The sequence below is a fragment of the Numida meleagris genome, chromosome 2, assembly GCF_002078875.1.
Source record: "Numida meleagris isolate 19003 breed g44 Domestic line chromosome 2, NumMel1.0, whole genome shotgun sequence".
Classification (NCBI taxonomy): Eukaryota; Metazoa; Chordata; class Aves; order Galliformes; family Numididae; genus Numida; species Numida meleagris.
This window is the reverse complement of record NC_034410.1, coordinates 121,427,591-121,451,889: the sequence shown is the minus strand read 5'-3', so window position 1 is coordinate 121,451,889 and position 24,299 is coordinate 121,427,591. Positions and strand designations below refer to the sequence as shown.

Here is a 24,299-nt window from a genome sequence, read left to right as displayed (position 1 = left end):
TTTAAGCATTCTATTACGAATGTGCCCAAAAACAAGAAATTGGACAGTAGATCTGCTGGAATCTATCATCTCCTCTCCAATTTTTCTGTTGAAAACTCTTCTGTTGAAATTATTCATATGATATGATACTGTGAGGCTAAAAACCAAACCCTGGGGACACAGCCTTGAAAGGATTTGTTCTTGTTGAAGAAACAGATTGCGTAGAAGTTCTGCATAAAGATGAGGCATTTTGTTTTGGGGCTGTCACATAAGGGCAACGTTTATGCAATCAGTTTGGGAGAAGCCCGTTCAACAGGACAAACGTTGTTCAAAGTTCTTGCAAGGGGATCTTTTATCATGCAATCAACTTCAAGGGCAATTTGCAAGGGTTGCTCAGAACTAATACTTCCTTCTGTCTAGAAGAGAGCGACTTAGGAGAAAATTTCCTAATGCATCCATATCATTTTGCATTAGTCTCCAGCATCACTGAAACTCACTCCTGATATAGTAAATGTTTACTAATAATGTTTAGTACGCAATGATGCAAACAGATTAGTGACTATTTTCCTGAATTAAAGTAACAACTTGGAAGCAAAAATATAAGTATAGATTTATTAGAGAAGTTATCTAAAATACAATTTTATTTTCCCCTTAAGTTAGAGCATATATTATTTCAGTGAAAAGATATTTTGTATTCTATGGCAACAATTTTAAAAGATAACACTTAACATTTTTAATTTAAAAAAATCCCACACGCTACCATGGTGACATAATCAAGGTTGTTGATAGCATAGGTAAAAATGCAGAATGGTCTTCAAAATATTTACATGTCAGTTTCTTAATATCTAAGAAGTCTAATTCTCAGTATTCATTTTACCTTTCCTTCTCAATATACTTTTTTTCCTATACTATACCTATATTTTGTATTCCTGTGCTTTTGACAAAGCTTCAAGTTATCATTAGTTATGTGTGCTACCACACCAGTGGAAGAAGTTTCTTAGAATGGCTTATTTTGCTATTACCATATGCTCTCCCAAAACAGCCAATATATTGTTTTTTTTACCAAAATGTCAGTCGCAGCAAGTCATCAAAATGCACACGGCCTCCCCTCAGGCTTCCCCCAGCTCCACACATTAAAGAACCCCTTCCTTTTTGGCCAAGAGCCTTTCACATTTCTTTAGCTGGCATTTTAGATGCAGAGCGAAAGAGAATGAACATGGGAGACAAGATGTTGCCAGGGCACACATGGCAAAGGTTTGATTTGTGCTTAGCAAAAATGGTTCCTCACAAACACGGCAGTTTCTAACACACTCTTTGCTGAGGTTACTGGAAGGAAGCTCTGACTTCTCTGCTCTTCAGAGGCTGGCATGGGCGCCAGTTGTCCACCATGCGGCACACCGGCTCATTCTCAGCACTGAAGCAAAGGCCACGGAGTTTGCACATCTGTGGAAAAAGGCACAAACATCCTCAAATGCATACCCACTGCAACAGGACTATCTGAATGATATATCATCATCCCAATCCAGAGGCTCAACTAAAAGTTTCACCAACACTAATGATCTGGAGAGACATCACCATCCATAACCAGCATTAACATTAAGGCTCCCTTAAAAAGTTACAGTTTATTAGTAGTAATAATAGCAATGATTATCAGTTCTAACAATTCTTCCTTGTCATTTATTCTGTCCTTTATTATGTTATGTCCCACAGCAGATGAGTTGAACTTTCTCATCAGCTGAATAAAACCCCTAGAATTATGTGTATAGTTCTAGCATGGCTGCCATACATAAAAGAGATTTAAGAATTTGAAGGGTAAACTAAAGCCCTTCAGGACTAGTTTATATTTATAGGCTCTAGATTCTATTTATATCTTCTGAGCGCACAGATGCAAAGCTCAGGATAGAATCTTGCCTCTTTGTAATTTCGTTAATGGATGGTGCAGAAAGCTTGGGCCAGGATTGATTTAGTCTGAATGAAGTCCTTCCCACTAGGAAGGTTCTATCCTCCTCAAGCTGCACAACAGAAAATGGGACTTTTCTTAGACAGATGACTTCTGGAATCTGCAAGCTTTTTCTTTTCCAAACAAGAGAGTTAGGACTGTCACAATTCAGCATGGGATTCCCCAGTCTGTTCTGTGATGAATAGTCCTAGTAAAATGAGTTCTGCATATCCTGGAAATGCTGGAAGATCTCAAAAAATCAACAAACCAGCTACAGATTTATAGTATGTGACTGCAAATGTAGAATAAATGCTCTTCTGATGCTCAATAAGCCTGCTATTTTCAGGGCAAGTATACAGTGCATGTGCAGCAAACATGTTGATGCTCACTGTACATGCTAGAATTACTCTACACATGCAAATAGTCTTTTCATGCATTCTACCTATTCCCTACATTTTTTACACCGTGGCAGCTCCAACTTGATTAAATTTTTAAAACTCTCCACATTGCCTGGACTTTGTCCAAATGGAGGACCATCTTTCATTTTGCATCAACCTCTACTTCCACACAAAGATGCAGAGCTTGCCAGAAAAAGATAAGCACTTCAGATTCATATTTTTATGTGACATTAGCCGTTTCCAGGATGACTTGGAGGACTGAATCAAAGCAATCAATACGACTGGCACTATCCCAGAGAGCTACCTGCTCAGCGCTGACAGTGATGGGCTCCTTCAGAACGTGCCAGATCACACATTCAAGCAGTGGTGGAGTGGTCAGGGAGCCAGGGTACGTCCAGTAGTCTCTGCATGCAGGCAGCAGTCCAGTAGGGTCAAAGTTTGTGAAAGAAGCTTGCTTCCCCTGCAGTAAGAAAAGTAGGCAGACTATTGTCAAGGAAGAGATGACATACAAATACTGAGCTTGACACACTGAAAACTTCTACAGAAGCTCTGTGTATAGAGGAAAGGAGAAACTGGCTTTGGCATATGGGCTTGAGTACCTCTGACAGTACTGGAATTATGTATTTTCAGCACTATATTCTTTATTGTTTTAGGACAGTCAAGACATTTCTTCATTTCAAATGTTGAATTTATGGGCTTCTCCTTTACAGTTATGACCTGATGTTGCCTGAAAGAACAAGGAGATTTCAGATGCAGTGTACACTGGGAATACAGAAACTGAGACCTGTTGTCCACTGAATTAATTGGCAACATCCATTTATGTCAAGGGGAGACTGATGACAAAGGTAGCAGGGTAGTCTTGTTCTTTACCTTTTCCATCCACAGTTCTCACTGGCCAAGGCCTTTATCCACTATGATGGTACTTAATTACTAAATAAATATCTCTAGTTACCAATTACTCAGCACATTAAGATCCCATATATGCTTTATACAATGTTTTTACATTTAAAACAATTTATACAAATACAAAAGGCTAATTTTTTCCCCCACTTTTTATCCAAATCAAACTTCTTATCTGGAAGATGATTCCTACCTTACAGGTTTCAATGCAGCCAAAAGACAAAGAGATGTAGTCACAGATACAAATTACCTGTCTTCTACCATAACTTAATTTGAACCTCTTTGGCATTTAGCATTACAGGAGCATTTGTGCTGGTGGTATGGTTTTACTCTCATACATGCAGTGGACTTGGAAGAAGTAAAGAATCTACTTTCTAGACCAAAAGGTTGTGTCTGGTGGCATTCAACACAGAATATTACCTTGGTTTGAATGGAGTTCAGAGCATCAACAACTTTCTGTATTTCAGGTTTGGCATTCCCTACCTGTAACACAAATAGCATGAGAAGAACTCAACTGCGCAGTTTCACAGCACCTTAGTTTTCTGTTACAATTCTCATGGACACATTTCGTAGCACATTTTCATGGCATCATTTCATTACATAACAGGAGTATAATAGAAAAAGTGACCGGAACTGTCTCCGTAAAAATCAAGCCAGTTGGCAGCACAAATAGGTCAGCAAAGGACACTGGTCAAAATGAAATTATTATTTCAATTCACAGTGTGTGGATTTATTTTTGGATCAAGCTGTTATTTTTTCATAGAAGTCACCCTCCTGATAGAAGACAGTGAGGCCAGGATGGAGTGCACACAGCTGGGTTACAATCACCTTCTTCAAATAGCTGTGAAGACAATTTGGCTGATATGAAATGCTCTTGACATTTAACAATAGCAGGGAAATGAAAATAGTTTTTATTTAGGCTGGTCTTACTATAGATTCATATACATACTACTCGGTCATTTATGCAAATCATTTCATTGTCCAGTGACTCTCCATTATGATGGAGGCAAGCATGCTGCTGTAGGGTCATCACAGTGACGGATGACAGCCATACTCCACTGTAAGTGTACAGTTTTTGTATGTACAGAAAATCAGGAATTTGGGGCGTTATCTAGTCTGTTCTGGGCTTATGGGGTATAAAATAATGCTGCTTTATTCTGTGCTCTAGGCTCCTGGTTCCACATGCAACACAACAAACATACTATACTAATACAAATAATAGAAAAAGAAGTTTAACTAACCTTCATGAAGATGCCTACCACAGCCAAACCATCAGGATGCTTCACAGCTTCAGCAAATTTGCCATATTTTACATTCCAGTGAACAATATGAAGCTAGGAGCAAGAAAACAAGGAGCATTGTGAAAATTATATTCCATCCATAATATCTTACAAATGAGGATGCAGGGAAGTAATTTATTAAACATTAAGAGCAGATGGTGTTTTACTGCTGAAATTTAAAACTTTTGTGTACAGTTACGAATTTGTTACATAATTCATTAACTTTGAAGTTTCATTTATGCAAAGATATTTCTGTCATGCATTTTATTTTGCTTCTGACTCTTGCTCCCAGATGAGTTTTAAATGCAAACTGTGGGCTGCATCTTCCTGCTTTTAGTCTGGTAAAACTCCTCTTATCTTTACAATGAGTTTTTCCCCACACACAGCCTGCAGGATTTTGATACAGTACTTCTGATATAGACAGGTATTCATGAGTTCTTATCAACACAAAGACATGGCCCTGCAGTGTCAGGACAGAGAATACATTAAACATAGATCTGACCTCCACTCTAAAAAACAAAACAAAAACCAAAAAATGGAAAACAAACAAACAAACAAAAAAACACCACAACAAGCTGTCCGGTCCTTTCGTGGAAAGCCTTTGAAAAGAATATCACCAGAGTATCCAGGCCACATGAGCGAGGATGCTCCATAACTTTTTTATTTCAGCGTTATTTATAATTGAAGTTCATATGGCTGTTTCCCAGTATCTGCAACTCAAGCTGAACAAGTAATTGTGGTACTGTGAATAGGTGTGAGGCAATGGCAGGTTTTTTTCTGGATATGCCTAAAGCGAATCCTATCTCATGAAAAAGCAGCAAAGCTGATAAGTTTGTGGGGCCATTTTCTCTACCTGTCCATTCAAACTACAGTCACATTCAGTCAATGTGTGCTTTTATGAAAGGGTTAAAGTGGTATTTCACAGCACTCATTCATTTCTAACCTCTCTATTTGCAAAGGGCTGGTCCTAATGTGGCACTGCACCAAAACCTTCCATGGTAACCCCCACAGTCTCTTGCACCATGAAGGTTTGTAGAGCTACTACTACCACAGCAGAAGGTTAAAAAAAAAAATCAAAATACTCGTTACACACACAAGACTGGAAAGCACGTCCTACCTCTGCATCATACTTCACGCCATCCACAGTGTGCTCAGAGCCCTGGCCCTCACAGGATCCCCAGTGAATGTGAAACTGCACCAACCTGTAGACACCATCCAGCGCTCCTCCTTGCAGCACTGCAAAGCAAAGAGCCTCCATTAGCACCTCCCGGAACATTTGCTGTCGACTCTCACTTCAGACTGGAACATCCACTCCAGTCTCCCAAGAGAATTAGTTGATTGCTCTGCATGCTGCCATGCTACTCCAGATCATCTTCAATGGTATGCTGCTGCAAAAAGCCCAAGTCAATAACAAACATATAAAACCATAGGTGACCTTACAGTGAGTGTCATCAGCAATTAAGCATGCTAGTATTACAGGTGACGAGGGAAGAGTTAAGGATGTAACTTTTCTGTCACCAATTAAATAAAGAAGTCCAAGAAAAAGACTAGCCATTGTACGTGCCCTATGTAAGGTTATTCTGTGAAAGTACACCTGAAGACCAAATCATTTTTAACTTAGTAATGTACTCTGTCCCTTCATTTTGGGCAGTTTATCCATTAAGGCAAATCCTGCGATGAATTGGATCGAGTAAAACACTTTTGACTCCAAATTAAACCCAAACACTTGGTTGTGGGCAGATGCAAGGTAAAGTGCTGGGCACAGCACAAGGCATTGCAAGGATATGGCTTCATCCACCCCATCTTTTTCTCCCCAGTAATGAGTTTAAAAGAATGGTGGTGAGAATGGCAATGCCTGCAGAAGCCTCTTTTTTTTTTTTTTTTTTTGGTTTGGAAATGAGGCATTAACTTATGCTCCCCACTATCTGACATTATCCCTGTGATGTGACTGACGTAAGTGGAGAGCCCAGCCACACATTCAATTATACAGGAGCAAGCTCCCGTGTTCTGCTTGTCAGCTTTAACCTTGTACTTACTTTGTGACCAATCACCATTACAATATGCAGGATCAAGCCCCATTGCTGCCAAATGCTGAAGGCACAGACAATGTCTCCTCCAGTGCAGCATAAAGCACAGAACAATAATAAACAGTTCAGTTCAGTGGAGCTAGATATCTAACTTATTAGGGCAAGGTTTCACATGGGTTTGCGCTTTTTCTAAGTGTCTCAAATTCACTATTAAATCCTTGAGGTATTAATATTAAAAAGTCAGAAATATTTTTTAAATATCAATTGAAATGCTACGTATCTTATAGATCTATCCCTTCATATAGGTGCATTATATATATAAAGTGACAGAAGAGTGTTGGCATGAGGTGTTAGATGTATGTGTGCTCTGTGCACGTGCCACAAACAAAAATGATTCTGTGAAGAAGATGCTTGCCTCTCAGTTTGCAGTAAGTCTAGATATGTAACTATCACACGTGCAGGTGTGAAAATATAAACCAAATGCAGAGTGGAAAAGGTCACTGTTCAGGTTTGAATCCTTCTGATTATACGAAAGCGTGGACAAACGTAGCTGTGGATACTTGGAAATGGAGGAACTCAAAGCGGTGAGGATTTGACTTAACAACTGGAATACATGAAATTCAGATGTAAGATGTATTAAACACATCAGTTTCCACTTGTGTGCATTACACATGCAGAATTTGGTTCAGTGGACAAATTCAGCATTTGCCCGGAGCTCCTTCTTTCGCAAATAATTTTAGAAGTCTGCCAACACGCATTTCTGTTTGAAAAAGGTGAATACATGTTCCACTGTAGTCTTCACAATTTCACTGTACGTAGCCAACAGGGCAAGACTTACCCTGCCTACTGCCAAACTGTGTGATAGGAAGAGGAATGCCTGTTTGAAGTAATCAAATAGGCACATATTTTATTCTACTTCCGTATTTCTACACGTGCTAATTGCCAAGGAGCACAACTGTTTCAAGCACAGTACTACAAATTGGATTGGGTTTTTTTCAGAATGGTTACTGTAAATGTGTGCCAGCTCCATTTTAAGATGTAATTAGGTGCTACATCTTTACAGATGAAAGATCATTTAATCCACACAACAAGAAATTTCATTTAAAAACAATGCCACAGAGTTTCAGTTCCTTTGGCTAATGGACTTGCTGTTTGTTGCAGATACATATGGACCGTGGTCTCACCATTCCCGAACTTCAGAAGCACTAGCATAGCACAGGTTAATCTGCCATTATTAATCAATGGAAAGCATGCTGAAGAGCAGAACCATGCAATAGTCTCAAATCCATTTGCGGTGTTATTTCTACACAAAGTTCGCTATAGCTTCATAAAACTCAAAAGATGCACAAAGTCTCTTTGCAGTCTTTGCTTACTTTTCTCATTCTGTGGTTCTCAAATCCAGCACTAGCTTATTTTGTCTCACAGCAGAGCATTCAAAGAAAGTAATAATTAGATTAGTGTGAATGAATACAAATTCAGCAGGCTTAGTTACACAACAGGCCTTCTTGTTCTAGCCTCCATTAAGCAGTTATTTTCCCTTAATATTTTCCAGTCTTTCCAAAGAAGTAACATCTAAACTTAAAACACAAATATGGAGATACTGGAACTTTTTTTCTTCAGTACAAGATATTTAAAAAAAAATTATGAATGAACATTACCAGCTTTTGTAAAGCAAAAAATCCTTGACCATCTGAGCAACATTTCCACTGGGAACTTCCCTAGCCCTGTCCCATGTGACACAAACATCAGTTCAGGCACCAATGAAAACAGGAGCCCAGCCCTTCCCCCCTCTTCTATGAGGGATGGGAAAACTCTGACCCACATTTGAGCACCTCAGCATTAGCTCTCTTGCTTTTGAGTTTAGTATTACTCTGAACGACCCTGGAAATACAGATGTAGCTCTGCCCCCTTTTGTTATATAGCATAGCTTCAGATGCAGAGTGAGGACAGCACCAGGCAACTTGGAAAACACATGATTTTCTCGCATATTCTTCATTCTTAATCTACATCAGTAAACTGGTCTCCACAGACATGCAGCAATCCAAGAGGTAACAGCTTGGAAATGCAGCCTTTATTCTATTTGACAGTTATTCAAAATGTTGCAGTGAGACAAATTCAGAGCCATTTGGCTTAGATTAAGGAATAGTAACTGCTTTCAACCTTCTACCAGTTACTGAAGAAGTTGTACTAGTATCATCCAGCAATTATATTGTACTGCTGTTACATGACTTCATAACATTTTCTAAATTAGGTGAAAATAAGTACCAGCAGAACTAATTTGGAAAGTTAAGTAACCACACAAACTGTTCTATTAATGTCTGTGGGATTTCTGGGATAAAGAAGGTGAATTCTTTGTCTCCATTATGTGCTCACAGGATATTTGTAAATGCACAGAAACCAAGGGGCACTGTGCTGCACCTGGGACAGCTGCTCACAAAGGCCACACAACTTCACCGCTGTTCCCAAACGCAGTCACTGGGCAGCTACTTTTCCCACACAGAACAAGACAGCATTGCAGAAAATTCTGTGGACCGCTTCATATTTTTCTTCAGGAAGTGGCAGCAGCCACATGTGCTAAGTTTGGCAGGAATACCGTGCAATTACCGTAGCTCCCTGCATAAGGATGTAACAGGGCAGGAGACTAATAAATCTCCCTGAAGCAATAAACTTGTCAAAGAAGTAATCAAAATGGCTGTACTATAAGATTGCTTCCTGAGACAAAATGAATTCCTTCCTGTTATACAGATCAGCGTGATAAGACAATGCTATTCTAAAGTTCATGATTCCGAGGCAAAGCTGAATGAGAAAATGCTCTTCAACTGGAAATCATTGACAGCAAAACTCCTTCCAGGAGATGAAACAATGGGCCCACTGCACCATGATGGATGTCAAGGGCTCAAAATAGAAAAGGTAGTTCTAACTGAGACACCACCCAACTAAAACGTAGCAACAGGACAGTTCAGCACAGCCCAGAGCGCAGACTGCTTTAGCATAAAGAAAGCCATGGTTTTCTATCTGCCTACGGTAGATGTGTGCATGCATATAGCATTATAGATATGTGCACATAATAAATATATGCACAATATGTACATAACGCTAATGTTGTGTAGGCATTTGTGTATACACAGATATCTGTATACTAGAAAACAGGCCCTGCAGAGATAAAGCAGAAAAACATCTCACACACCATGTACTATTAATGGCATAAAAAGGCTCTTATGAGTATGCTCAGGGATTAGCCTTGTGTTCTTATGCAAGGATGGACTTCCCCATCTGACAGTCTGAAGGGTTCAGTTGAGGTGAGCTGTCACTTCTGTGAAACATGGAGTACAGAACATGACATTTTGTGAGATGTTTCCTTCTTTACGTTATCTCTTTCAAACATTCCTCCTAGGACACTATATCATGACAAGCAGGAGAGTAAGACAGGATGCAAGCGTAAGATGTAGAGCTCACACTTGCAGAATACATCTGTAATGAGCTTCACCAAGAGAACCTACGTAATTGGTATCTCATAAAAAAAAAAAAAAAGCCCTGCTGTGACCTTGCTAGGGGGCTAGCCTGATAAGGGTGGAAGGATGTTCTGGAGAGATAGACCAGAATTAAACAAGTGCTGAAGTGTAGCAGGTCTGCATACGTGTGTATCAGCAGCTGCTCAGTGATTTCAACGCAGCCCTGCTGAACTACTTGGCACAGACTGGGCAGCAGCCAGGCAAGGCTCTGACCTGCTTAACCATCCTAAGTCACTCAGGTTCACGTCTTTCCTTGTCAGCCCTTCTGGTCATTTGTTTGTGTGATTCCAACACATATCTACATGGGAATGTTTGTATGTATGTAAATTTTAGCATGCATGTACCTGTACGGAAGGAAGCATCCACTTGCCACCGAGAATGAATTAAGGGGAAGTGGCAAGAGATGTGGCTATTTAAAAGAACAGAATACACTCTAAACTATAGATGCAGCTTGCGAGTATTAAACACATGAAAATTTGACGTTATGTTATGAACAATTCGTTCACATGATGTACTGTCCCTAGTACAAGAAGGGTACTATTCATTTCACACAGTGAAACCCATTGCTCTCAGGACTAGAAGAGATTTTTTGTGTGTCGTAAGGCACTATAGGGAATCCCCAATCAGCATTCAATCTTCACCTTTCAACCCACATAATCTGGACAATGGCTTCTAAAGTACCGAGTTAGAAGCATTAAGATTCTCTTAAGAGTAACAACTGGCTTCATTTCTGACAGTTGTAACTATAACACTAACCTCAAAGGTTGCTTACAGTACTGGAAATCACACATTGGACACAGTGCTCATACAACCAAGATATAATGAAGGATGAGCAAGCTGAAGAAAGATGTGAGTATGGCCTCTAGGCACTCAGCAGTCCCCTTTCACTTACGAAGGTAAGTGAACAAATTGGTTCGGAAGAATAGTCAAGGTGACGTCTAGCTTTTACTTGGTTAAATTTATTTTTAAGATGTAACACAGCCAAGTGGCTCTTAATTCAGCACTTCTGAGCTATGTAAGGAAATGAAGGCCAGAATTAAGCATGACTGATCTCAATCCCTATCATTTTCCTTCCTATTTCCTTGAAGCACTATACTCAAACCACCTTCTTGCTTAGACTTTACAGTTTCTACTGATACCAGTTGAGCAGAGAAGTTACTTATGATCACACACGCTCTGGGATCTCTGACTTTCTGTTCAGGCAGTGCACAAAAATACTTGTGACATATAAGCAGGTATCTGAGCACAGCTCCCTAGAGCCATAAGTAATCAGTTCCTTGATTTACGATCCAGATGGGTTATGACATTGCATAGCCCATACTGTACTGTGGAGCTTCAAGCTGTGACTGTATACCAATAAGCTCCAATATTATTCTGGTGTAGCTAATGTTACATGTGCAGAGCTGGGAAGCCTAAAAATAGATGTCTGGCAGTGACTTTGAGTAAAAGCTTTGCCTTAAAGGCAGCAGATCTGCACGTTTCTTCCTCAGTTTACCTGCTGGGATGCAAATGTAGGAAAAGAGCAATGAAGGGACAACTTTCATGGTAACCCACTGCCAATCACACACTGCTACTGCACGCGCTGTTGGCAACAAAAACAACAAAATATACTGGTCTTTTTACAGAGAGCCAGAATTCAAGACAGTTGAAGAATCATCATTAATATTTCCCATTACAGAAGAATTGAGTAATCAATTATGACTGCCGAAAGTCTCCCAAAGAATGCTAGTACCAAGGTTGATAAAGAACGTTCATTTCCCAAGTCTCCACGTAATAGTAAAGCTCCAACATGAATGAATTTCTGTAAAAATGTCAGGTTTACTTAGCCTGTGTTGGACTTCAGTATCTCCAGCACAGCAGCAAGGAAAGACAAGGAAACAAGAGACTCATTCACATGCAGAAGTGACTAGTACATTTAGTAAGGTCTTTAGAGGTTTACATCAGGGTAACTATTCACTTCTGACAGGTTTTACAGCTAAAACGTGGTATCTTGTTATGGAATAATGAACTGCTGACTTCTTTCACAAACCCATGATCAGAGAACACAGAATACAGGGCTCACTGCTATGAGCATTTCCCATTTGAATGTCAGCTTGCAGGTCAACTCTAAAAAGTTTTCTGCAGAACTCAGAGTGAAAATACATATATTACAAAATGGTCTTTCATGCTTTTGAGGCTTACTTGAGCAAAGTCACTTCCTGTGGTTTTAGAGATCTAAGAAGTCTCCAGTTGTTTCCATCTTTTAAAGTGTATGACACAATAAACATTTCCTTATGGCAGACTACAATATGATCAAGTTGGTACCCTGAATGAGATACAAAGCTCACAGCTGCCATAAAACTCCTAAAATAAGGCACACTATAATAGGTCAGGGGTTATCAGCACGACTGGCTTGACACACGCGCCCCAATATACAAGAGAGGATAAACCTAAACCTGTATTTCTATTCCAGGTGACACTTCTACCATATAAAGGTTTTGCTTTTACTTTAAGTTTCAAACACAAATGTGTACAAATACTTGCACTTCCACACTTGCCACAAGACAATGGACATAAGAATTCAAAAAGCAACTGCTAGAACAGAAGGAGAAGAGAAATTAAGGAACTACTGAAGGCAGAAGTTCATTATTTGTTTCCTATATATGTCTGAGAAAACATTCCAAAAAAAGGGAAAGAAAACAAGATAGAAGACAATAATTTATCTAAGAGAAAGTCATGGAATTTCGGCAAATAAAAATGCTTAGAATGAGGTAATTCCAATTTGTCAATTTACTTCCCATACATCAGTTCTACCAGCTAGCAACTGTGAAACAGGAAGGGAACAGACTTCAGGAACCAACTGCAGCTTTCGAAGGGGAATACCACAGCTGTCACATAACCCAAGAAGTTCTAAGGCTGTACTACAAGAACTGAAATAGAAGGTCTGTGTGTAATTGCTTAGGAATAGGGTTTTTTTAAGCATGCTTAGCAACGTCTACATTAACAAGAAAGTAGAGCAAAGTCTAGTACTAAACTGAATAATTTTAACATCAATGTAAGATAAAATTGCATAGGTTATTGGGATGTTATTGGGATAGTTAATTAGAGACTAAACCAAGTGCTGCATCTATAGAGCTCCACCTATGAGGTAAAGAGATCTTTCTAAAGGGCAGAAAGGAGAAAAAATTCTTCTGAATGGGATATCATTTTAAGAAATGCTATTTTTTACTTTTTAAATTCTCAGTTTTCCATGGACATAGGAAGAAGCTCCTGTATGCACATATGTAATATAACAAATATACACAAACTTAGATTTGGGAGGCAATCCTGCCCACAGCAGGGGATTGGAACCAGGTAATCGTCCAACCCAATCCATTCCATGAAAGTACTTAATATCTGAATTTAGAACATTCTGGTAACTCCTTGTGTTTAGTAGTCAGTATTTTAATATTCAGTATTTTCTGAATTGAACAAATAACTGCTTTCAGAGAATTCTATTTTCACTATGAACTTTTTATTACAAGAACTAATTTTGCACACATTTAAGAGCAGAAGTCATAAAATACTCAGAACCGCTGTGTCATTAGTTATGTGCCTGATGATTCTTAATGAATGGATCTACATCTTTGTGTGCTATTACTCATGTGTTGAAGATTATTCACAAATTATGATCTTATTACTTCATTTTACGCCTACTGCTGCAGGTAATTCCTTGCTGTGATGGGACAGCTCATGGAAGCAAGCACTACAACCTGTGAGAATATTCACAGGATTTTATCCCAGTGTTTTCTGTATCACAGAACATCACATAATCTCTCCTTGTGACTGCTATCTAACCAGGAATTGGAGAGATCATTATGCTGTTAGTCTCAAAATTCAGGAACAGGAGTGAATCAAGCACAGACAAGTCAAAGACAGCTTTATTTTCTGCAAAGAAAGTAGGTTACCCAGTTAGCTGCATACAAATGAAGCCACTACGGGTGCTGCCAGGTAGATTTGGGCACTGTAACTTCCAATAGGAAGTGTGATATTGAAGGATCTGCCCTTACCTGGATACACAGATCTGTTTAGTGCTTTTTTTTTCCTGAACACTCATCAGTTTCTGATTCACTAACAGAACTACTGAGAGCATTCCCACTTGTATCTTCTGCCCTCCCACTCCAAGAGCAGTGTCACTGCCTATCTGTCACAAGATCCCCGTCACAGATGTTCTGGTTCTGCAGTGACTTCTCAGAAAGAGCATTCTTCCTATGGATGTGTCTTTAGATTTGATGTTCCTGCCATTTTTTCCTCCCCTGTTGCCAGACACAAACTAGTTTTTTCAGTCTTCCCAGACCTATGCATGCACAGAGTAAGTACACAGTAGCTGTGTTATACTGTGAGGACGCAGAGCTGCCTCCTTGGGCTCAGTGAGAGCAGACACGCATGGATCTGGTGAAAACAGGATCCCTTCCTTGTGCCTTTACTAATGGGCCTTATTCCTCCTAACACTGCTAAAACGTACATCCTTTAACTCCAGCTCTTCAGTGCTTCAAAACAATAAAGGCTAAGGACACAGAACACCTTTTTCCCTCTTTTAAAAAAATTTTTAAAGCTATATAGATATGCATATGGATGTTCTAAATAGATTATACATAGGCTTACGTGCATCTATACAGCCGTGAAGCACTTAACTGACCTGCTAACACTGCTCAGTATAAAAATCACAATTGAAATACAAATTCTCAGTGCAGTGCTGACTGTCTGACATACCCTTGCATAACATTATCTATGAAAAACCTCACATTTTTTGGTAGGCACGGTTCGTTTGTTTCCAGCACCATTCCCTAAGTGACATTGCTTAGGAAATGCTCAGCAAAACAGGGCACTTGCTCACACAAGTTAAATCAAGCAGTGCCTGGAGAAGGCAGTGACTTACAGCGAGGCTGGTTTCGCTCTCTAAATTAAAAATAGAGGCGCACTCGTTGCAGCAAGGTGATGATTTCTGCAAACCCAGGCAAGGGAAAAACTACAACTAAGGACAACCTGCAGAACCCCTCCTGCAGCTGCACCTTGGATTGCCTTTGCCCACTGATGGGGCCATTCCTTCCAGCAGGGTTACTGTGGGGTTTGCAGGACGCAGTGCTGAACTTCACCTCACGGCACAATGGGGACACAGTGGGCCAGCTGCCTGCCAGCAAACTTTGTGGGAATGCGCCGGATACGTGTTGTCTTTATCTAGAAAGCCTTAACTCAAGAAATGTCAGGGATTTTTGTTTAAGCTACAGAAGAACAAAGAGGTATTTCCTAATCATTCTTCTGTTTCTGTACTAACCTGGGAGCATACTGGCTTCAGAAATATGAAATAATATTTTGGTAACCAAAGAAACTATTTCCAAACTATTTCTGCTCCACGTTGGTAACTGTAATCCTCTGTTATTCTTCAGCCCATTCCCTCCAGCAGTGCTTTTTGCCTCCTTATTAACCATTTGTTCAGCAGCTTACGATGAGCTATGCCTAGAACTGTTCTCATGATCCTTTTTTCTCCCCCTTTCCATTCAAGCCCATACTCAAACCCTCCCCAGTTAACAGCAAATGAAGAGTTCACTTCTGCAGAGTTTAGAGTAGGGCCACTCAGGCAGCCATAAGTGTTCCTCTAAGAGGAGCCCAGTTTTCCAAAATATATGTATTTTTCATAATAAAAAAGAAACTCTGCAGCTTCAGTAGACGCTTAGCATTAATAGCAGCGTTAGAGACAGCATCGCGCTCACCCCGCACACACACGGATGCGCTCACCTGACTTGTCGGAGGAGTCGTCGAACTCCACGTTGAAGGAGTGCCCGTTGTTGACGATGGCTTTGGCCGTGCCGGCATCGTAGCTGAAGCTGAGGGGCTTCAGCGCGGGGTCGTAGCGGGCGGCCTTGGTGCTGATGGCGATGGGCGACTGGCGCTCCCCATTGGCGATGGGGAAGTGCTCGTGCCAGTGCGCGGGTCCTGCAAGAGAGCGCGGGGCGGCTCAGGGCACGGCGGCGACGCTCGGGGGTCAGAGGCACCGCTCCGCAGAGCGCGACGACCCCGCGGCACCTGTACGGCTGAGGGGAAACCCCGCTCGGGGAGCGAGGCCGGGGCAGTCCCCGAGATGAGGGGACGCAGCCGGGTTCCTGCGGGGCACCCCGTCCCCGCGTGACGGAACGCAGAGGATGCTCGGCGCGCCGCTCAGGCGCAGGTGGCATCTCAAGGTTACAGCAGCAAAACCGAAGCGCCTCCGAGCTCAGGGAACGGCAGAGCCGCGGCGCTGCTTCCCGGGGCGGCCGGCAGGCAAGGCGTCCCGCCGTGCCCCACACTCACCGTTGTGGCTGTCGTACCCCCAGTGATGGGACATGGTGCGCCGGCCCGTCTCCCTCGGCTATCGCAACGCCGTGGCTTCAGCGGGCTCTCAGGGGTTTTTATAGGCTCCCGCGAACTCCATGCCCTTCTCCGCGGCCGGAGGAAGGGGTGGGGAGCGCGGACGGGGGCGGAGGGAGACTTCGCTCGGGGGCGGAGAGAGAGAGGTCCGCTTATAACCCGCGATCCTCCCGCCGCGGAGCCGCGCCGGGCCCGGCCGGGCGCCAAAGGCTGGGAGCGCCCCCGAGAGGGTTGAGGGGGCAGCGGTGTCCCGCGCCGCATGGCGCCCGCACCACGCGGGCTCTCGGCCGTGCCGTGCCGTGCCGTGCCGTGCCGTGCCGTGCCGTGAGGCGCTGCGACCTTGGGCCGGGGCAGCGGTGGAGGAGCGGGGCGCCTCTGTGCGAGCGCGTCCGGGGGCGAGCGGGGTGCGCGGGCGGCGTGCTGCTGCTGCGCCCTGCTGGGGACCGCGGGAACGGCTCCGTGCGCGGGGCACGGCCCGACCGGGCCGGCGGAGTGCGGCGGGCGTGGGATCGTTCCCCGTGGGTGCCGCTTTTGGAAGGGATTAGCAGGGATTTGGAGGCGCAGATCAAACCGCTTAGCCGGGGGAGCGGCGGGCGCGTTCGAGAAGGAAGAGGACGCTCCTGGTTCTGACTTGAAAGTGTGTTTTCCCGATCGCTTTCGGAGAAGGCAGGTAGAGCGGTGCTTCCCTTTGCTCACCTTGTAGGAAATGCGCGCTTATTGCGTGAGCAGTTGAATCACCACTCCCACGGCTGGAATAGAACTGAGCAGTACATATTTCAGATGTTTTCGTATTGCCCAACACCGGCCCGTTTTACGGGAGCACGGGAAAGCGCAGACCTGACAGCCTGGTGCAAAGCGCTGAACGCAGCAGCCCTGCTCGCTCACACCCAGCGGGGCCGCAGGCGGCTCTTTGTGAATGCTCTGCTGTGTCCTTTTGCTCTGAACAATTCGGTTTTTTGTAAAGGGAGTGACATTGGCAGTGCTGTGGTATTTTATCCCATTTTCTGATTAAGACAGTTTATCCAAATATGTTTTTGTATTTTGTTGTAATTCAGCCCCGGGGTCCAAACTCTGCTGGTCATTGTGAATCTGGGATAACGCCACCGGAACAATTCCATCATTTACATTCAGCATTGTAAGATGTGCGTCATTTGTTTTTATTTGTGAAGAGGGGAAAAAAGTCCACTGGTACAATGTGGTTACTGTTGCCAATACCGAAAGGAGCCGGCTGGGAAATTCCATATAAAAACTGAAGGCATTTCTCTGACTTCTTTGAGTATAAGCAGAAAATATTTAAAGCTTATTCCTGATGAACACAGTGTGTGTTCGCTCACGTTTGCATGCCTCTATTCAAGAGGATTTAGCAACTGCAAGATGGAAATGTGGAGGCAAAGCTGTATGCATGTAAGTTATTAAGAAGTGTGTGTGATGTGGAATAGCAAATGGAAATGCACATTAGAAGTGTATTGGCAATGCCTTGTTTGCTCATTACAGATCCCTTCTGGCAAGTGTATAGGCAATCACTCATAAACACACATACAGAAACCCATGCAGGTAAGTGTCCTTGAAGAATAAAACAGAAAATATCCATTTATGCTGTAGAAAGGAATAAGATTTCTGTACATTTCAGAAAGCCTCCTTCCATTTAATCTTGTTATACAAAAATCATTTCAGTGCAATTCCTCTGTGCTCTTTATGTCAGGTCTCCACTGACGTCAGAGGCAGCACCACATAAAGAACAAGGAGAAGATGAAGCACGACGCAGTGTTCGGCGTGGCAGGCTGCCTCAGATAGCTGCTCGGAGTGCTTACAGGGGAAGTGAAGTCAGCAGCACTACCAGGGATTTTACTGGGGTTTTAATTAGATTAATCTTTGTCACATTGCTCCTATGGTATGTGATGCATGCGAAGCACACATAGACATCCATCCACAAATTGAAAGTCTGTAGTTTTTAAAATCAAGTCTGAATTCTTGTTCACTGTTCAGCACGGTCCTTGCAGGCTTATGTCCATGCCAAGAAGCTGCTGTTGTGGGCCTGGCACTGACGGGCTCAAGGTAGCCTCTTTCTTTTCCATCTCCTGCCTGTATCAGGCTCCTCTCTGTGACTCAGGTTTCATGGCAGAGTGCAATCATAGAACCAGAGAATGGCTTAAGTTGGAAGGAAACTTAAAGATCATCTAGTTCCAAACCCTCTGCCATGAGCAGGGTTGCCACCCACTAGATCAGGCTGCCCAAGGCCCTATCCAACCTGGCCTTGAACACCTCTAAGGATGGTGCATACACTGATTCTCTGGGCAGCTTGTGCCTGTGCTTCACCACTCTCCAAGTAAAGAATTTCATCTGACCTAAATCTCCCCTCTTTTAGTTTAAAGCCATTCCCCCTGTCCTGTCACTATCAGACCGTGTAAAAGTCAGTCCCTCTCCTGCTTGTAAGCTGAAGTTCTGTAAGGCTGTAATGAGGTGTCCCCGGAGCCTTCTCCACGTTCTGAGTGAAGGAGTTGGGTGCTGGTAACAGTATAGCCGAGATAACACTGTGAAAGCTGCTTAACAGGGACAAGAAGTGAGGCGTATTAGCAACAGCAAAGGGACATTATGTACATGAACATACATCTGAAGAAGCTCAAACATCTCAGGTAAATGTACAGTATGATGCATAAACTTGCCTCTCTGCCACAGTACTGCTGAAATCTGTAGAATGACGCATACCAGTGAGGCCTGCTTGCACATACAGAACGTGTAGGAGCAGTTCCTAAAGCAAATGTTCACAAATCCCATGGCAATAGAAGCATTATAAATACATTTCAAGCAATACAAATACAGGGAACAGAGTAGATAATTAATGTACCCTTTTGATTACTCACGACTCTGACATTAACACTGTGAGTAGAAAAGATGCCATTGTCATCCAAACTCCCATTTCTGTACTGCTGCCAGTGATTATTGTGTGCATTTGTTCTCTTATTTGGAGCAATCCCCACACACTGTGAAGGTGTTTAGAAACTAATAAAAACATATTTTTCTTCAGCCCTCTTGTGTTTCTCAGAGTTAGATCATACCTAAATGTGGTAAACAAATTTACGGATTTCACAGTACTTTTGAATCATACCCCTAAGTGCAAACAGAAGCTGCACTGGTAGCTTCAGTAAATGCAGACTGTTCCCTGAGGTACTTCCAAACTGTTTGTGACACTCATTCTTAGGCAAAGGACAACACAAAACTTATACTTCACTTTGGCCCCATTTGAATCCTGCCTTGAGATCTCACACATCCCAGCACAGTGGTTGACTCAGCACCAGAAGGAACGCATCCTGTTAGTCCATAATTATTATTATTATTTTGGAATCACCGAAAATGTCGGTATAGATGAAAAAATGGCACAGGTCCTTCCATAGCAAAGCTTTTTTTTTTTTTTTTCTCTGTTTTAGTCAGTTGCCAACTTCTGTGAGCATCCTGGCCACAGGAGTAGTCACGAAAAACATGCATCAGCCTCCAGGGTGGTTTCAGAAGTGCACACAGTGATCATCATGGTATACCAAAATGAACAACCTTGACTACATGAATAACCTCAGTTTCCAGACTAAAGCTATGTCATGATTCAATGAAATTACATCCACTGAGTAACGCCCCATACAGTGTAAATATGGTGTCATCAAGGGCATTTCATTATGGACTTAGTTTTGACTGGGGCATTTATCTAGGTTGCTCTGAAAGTAATGCTTCCTATTTATTTCCATGGAAAATGCAACAGATACAAAGAGCACAATAACACTATTTGATAGACCAAAGTCTCAGCTACAAAGCACTGTTTTTCAGTGTAGTCACCACCATTAGCTGTACATTTTCACCAGCAATGAACAAGAGCCTGCATGCCACGCTCATAAAAATTTGCATGAGCGGAGGTGACCCACTGTTGCTGTCAACACTACTGAAAAGCACCACCCACTGCCTCATGGTGCTCACATTCACTGCTGATCTTCATAAATGTTCAGCAAGCATTGATGAAGGCCAATGGGTGCATTTTTTTTCTGTCTGGTGGAATTCAGTCCCACACCTTTGATTCATACACACTTCCACGTCAGACACCATTTTGTCAAACTTCCCCTCTGCTGCCATCTGTCACACAGAAAAAAAAAAATGTAGTGGAATATTGGTGGGAAGGTTCAACTCCTACTGCCATTCTACCAACATCCACCTTTATTATGTTTGTGGGCAAACATAATAAAATAGGAGGCATTATTTTTGGAGCTGCCCTCATGTTTGTGTACACGCCTTCCCATTCCAGGCTGGTGCACTGGTTCACCAACTGTGCTCATTGATATTTTGAGCTGTCTCATAATGTGGCCTATACCTGCCTAGTCTTTATGGCTCCAGGTGTTATTTCCTTGCTTATTGTTACTTCCTCTTTACACGTGGATGTGACAGTAGTCATCATCCTGATTTTTTGCCTATATGTCTTTTTGTACATATGCTCTATTAGTCTTGCAAACTATTTTCTTGTGGCTTCTTGCATTAAAATTGCACCAGATGGTGAACTTGTAGCAGCTTTCACTGGAAGTCATTGTTACAGGATGTACATAAGAGTATTGCAAGGAAACGGCAGCAGAAGCTCACCAGCATGACTCAGTACAACACTGCACAAGCAAAGCAGTTAAAAATGTTTTATAAACTAATAAAAGCCACTAAGTTCCAGCTGTTCCATAGGCAAGTCACTTCCTATTCCTCTGAGGACAAAATCTTGGCAAGAAACACCAATAGTTTTTGGAAGACAGGGGAGATAACATACATGAGGTTAAGGGCAGCAGGCTAGAGATTTCTCTTTTAATAAGTTCCCAGCAACCAAAGGTCTTGTTTTTGCTTCTGAGAGCCCCAGAGTTCTCTTGGCCTAATGAAGAACTCCCACCTTCAGAAGGCTGTGTAGAACTCAGCTTTTGAGGCGGAAGAGATTCTGGAAATTCTATCTTCATGTTATTCTCTATGCCCAGCCTGCAGAGATGATAATGTACCCAACACAGAGGTCAGCTGAGATTTTTGCAGACTAGAAGAACTCCTCTGTATAAATGCAAGAGAAGGAGATTTCAACAGATGCAGTGGGAGTCCCAGTGGGAATCCCAGACTTGCAAAGCTTTTTTTCTGGCCCCAGAATAATTATCCACAGAATGTAAAGTGTCTTAGCAGTACTACCTGCTGGATCATATTCTGCATATGAGTCTTCTTTTCTCTCAAATTTGTAAAGATTCCTTGTGTTCCTAAACTGTGATATAATAAGTAATGATTGTCCTGTATATGAGCAATATTGGATGCCTCCTGGTACAAGTATCACAGTGCAGCAGCAGAATTTATAAGGTGAGCTGGCACTGCAAAGGACTGTGAGTTAGAAATTACATGGTTATATCAGGAAAACCTATTATGTGGAAATAATGAGGCATTTTTGAGGTAAAAAGTGGCTTTTAGCATGCACTTATGACTAAGTGTTATCTCCAAATTCCCAATTCAATGTTTTCTACTTCAAAATAAATCTGTTCCTATCACCAAATTCTGAATTGCATACATTACCCAGGATCAGGGGAATATGCTTACCCTGAATAGAATGAAGATCAGAACATAATTGTAAAGGAGGATTTAGGCAGAAACAATAAACAAGGGCTGTTCTGTAAGTAATGCCTCCTATTTTATTATGTGAAGACACTGAAAGTTGTATTCAACCAAATGCCTCTGTAAAGGGACATTCTGAGATTTCTTTTTTATTAGATCCTATGCTAAGCTCTTCATTTTAACACAGCAGCGTTGCTTCTTGGGGTAAGAAGTGCAAACAAAGGTGGTGATCTGCTCCTCTTGCACTGTCTGGAAGAACTGTCTACCCTATGCATAAAAATCATGTCATGAAAGCGCTCATGGATTGGGAAAAAACAATACTGGAGATGCAGAGGGACCATGACTGCTATATAGAGAGCAGTAACCAAGGAGAGGTTGGACAGGAGCTTTGTGAGTTGTCACAGGATAAGAGCTGAGATTGAAAGCCATAGTTCACTGTGCAGAAAAGACTTGTGTTCTGCACAGAGATGGATGGTGCCTAAACAGCAATAAAAGCACTGTGCGAAAATTCCAAGTGCCAAGGTAAAAAAATACTCTCTTGATTTCTGTACTTTCTCTTGCTAAAGCTCCACATCCAAGAGAACAGGAAATTGTAGAGCAAAATCTTTTATTGTCAACAGACCTTCACCTAGCTTTGTCTAAAAGACGTGGAAAACTCTTCATATGAATCTGTGATTTTTGTCATTGATGGGTGTAAACAAGAGTGATAAATATGAGCCTTAGCCTTCGACTCAAAATTTATAGCTGAGGCTTCTAATTCCAGTGAAAAATTGCAAGTTGGACTGGGTGAGCCCAGCAGCAATGTGAATATGTCACTGAACTGGATGTGGTTTCAAAGTAGTAATGAAACCTGCCAACGTCTGCAAATACTCCATAAATCAGTGAAACAGCCACATAATACATATCCCTTTCTTATTGCATAAGTAAATAAGATTTTTTTGATAAAATATTTGCTGGTTTGTTTAAATTTCTATCTAGAAATAACATAAGGTTCTCAGAAATCCATTTTACTATATATTTCTATGCCTCTTAAAAACAGCTTTTGCAGTCCTGAAAATTCTATGTTGAGTTATTGGGCAAAGAACCTTCAGATTTTTAAGGGTTTAATATCAGAATGGATTGTAATTGCAAAGAAAACTCAAGCCTTTATCTCAGAAGGAATCTTTCTTGCCCTATACTCTTTTCTTCCTAAGTAATATACTAGCAGTATTACCCTGTTTCTGTCAGCATTGTGTAAGATGCCTCAGTCTGCAGTATGGACACAACCTACTGACTTCAGAAAGAATGCTGAATTTTGGATTTTAAAGGTTACACAAACTAACAGGAAATACACACATCACCATAATCTGGCATTGTTTACATTTCCTCTCCTCCACTTCATCTTCCTTTCTCTTCATTCTACAAATATATGAGACACACTCACAACCACAACTTCACAAACATAACTTTTTAGGTTGACATGTAATTTTAATGTGTTTGTTGGGTATTCTTTGTGAAATTCTGGCAGTGAAATACTGATGATTTAAAAATAAATTATATCCACTGAAGTTGAAAAAAGAAAGCTCATTATGGGTATTATATACGGTTAAGGCTTTGTCTTTAAGCAGCCAAGGTGCTCTCTTAAACAACTACAGTCAGAAGTACAAAAGCTTTTAAATAGCTTAGTAAAGCTGCTGCTATCCATCTCACGAAGTTCAAATCAGTTCCCCTTTTTCAGTGCCATGTATAATCAAAGCAGACTGTAAGACCAGACTTGTAGGTCAGCCAAACTCTTTTTAGCACAGGCTATGAAAATGTAAAGCAAAGGTGCTTTTCTGAATTTTGACCCAGAATAGCCTCTGCAGATTGAGGTTAAGGTAATGTGAATAAGGAAAGTAGCTTAGAGCTGGCTGCACCAGTTTTTACTTACTTCTTTAACAGCTGTTAAAGTTTTTGAAAAAAAAATCAGTCCCCATGAGTGGATAATGTCACTGGTTAAACATATTACATTTAAAGACTTGTGTTGAAATATATACTGTCTGCACCCCACTCTATTCTCTAGTTTACCGCCAGAGGAAGCTCCTACTTGTAGGCAAAACACAAGGACATGTTCCTTGTAAATGAATACAAAGTAGAGATTTTGAATATAAATTATTGCCCTGGTGAGGCCACATCTGGAGTACTGTGTCCAGTTCTGGGCTCCCCAGTTCAAGAAGGACAGGGAACTACTGAAGAGTCCAGCAGAGGAGTATAAAGATGATAAGGGGCCTGGAGCACCTCTTATATGAGGAACCACTGAGACCTGAGACTGTTCAGCTTGGAGAAGAGAA

General features: G+C 41.7%; 1 protein-coding gene and 1 long non-coding RNA gene across 2 annotated transcripts; one reads left to right on the top strand and one right to left on the bottom strand.

Annotated features, from left to right (window-relative positions):
• Positions 578-16,538, bottom strand: LOC110393964 (carbonic anhydrase 2). The gene is made up of 7 exons (XM_021387507.1): positions 16,342-16,538; positions 15,790-15,987; positions 5,614-5,732; positions 4,458-4,550; positions 3,637-3,699; positions 2,621-2,776; positions 578-1,422 (listed from the first exon to the last, which is right to left on the bottom strand). Exons 1-7 carry the CDS (start codon positions 16,373-16,375, stop codon positions 1,303-1,305), a joined length of 783 nt encoding a protein of 260 aa, XP_021243182.1. The 5' UTR covers positions 16,376-16,538; the 3' UTR covers positions 578-1,302.
• Positions 16,597-18,659, top strand: LOC110393965. The gene is made up of 3 exons (XR_002435292.1): positions 16,597-17,802; positions 17,893-17,952; positions 18,101-18,659. It is a non-coding gene; the product is annotated as an uncharacterized LOC110393965 (long non-coding RNA).

Bases quoted from the DNA above. Each gene is read 5' to 3' on its own strand.
- LOC110393964 (XM_021387507.1), bottom strand. From the start codon at position 16,375: ATGTCCCATCACTGGGGGTACGACAGCCACAACG. The intron at 3,700-4,457 runs GTTAGTTAAACT...TTTGTGTTACAG, and splicing joins TGGTAGGCATCTTCATGAAG to GTAGGGAATGCCAAACCTGA. The intron at 1,423-2,620 runs GTAGCTCTCTGG...CTTTTTCCACAG, and splicing joins TCACTGTCAGCGCTGAGCAG to ATGTGCAAACTCCGTGGCCT.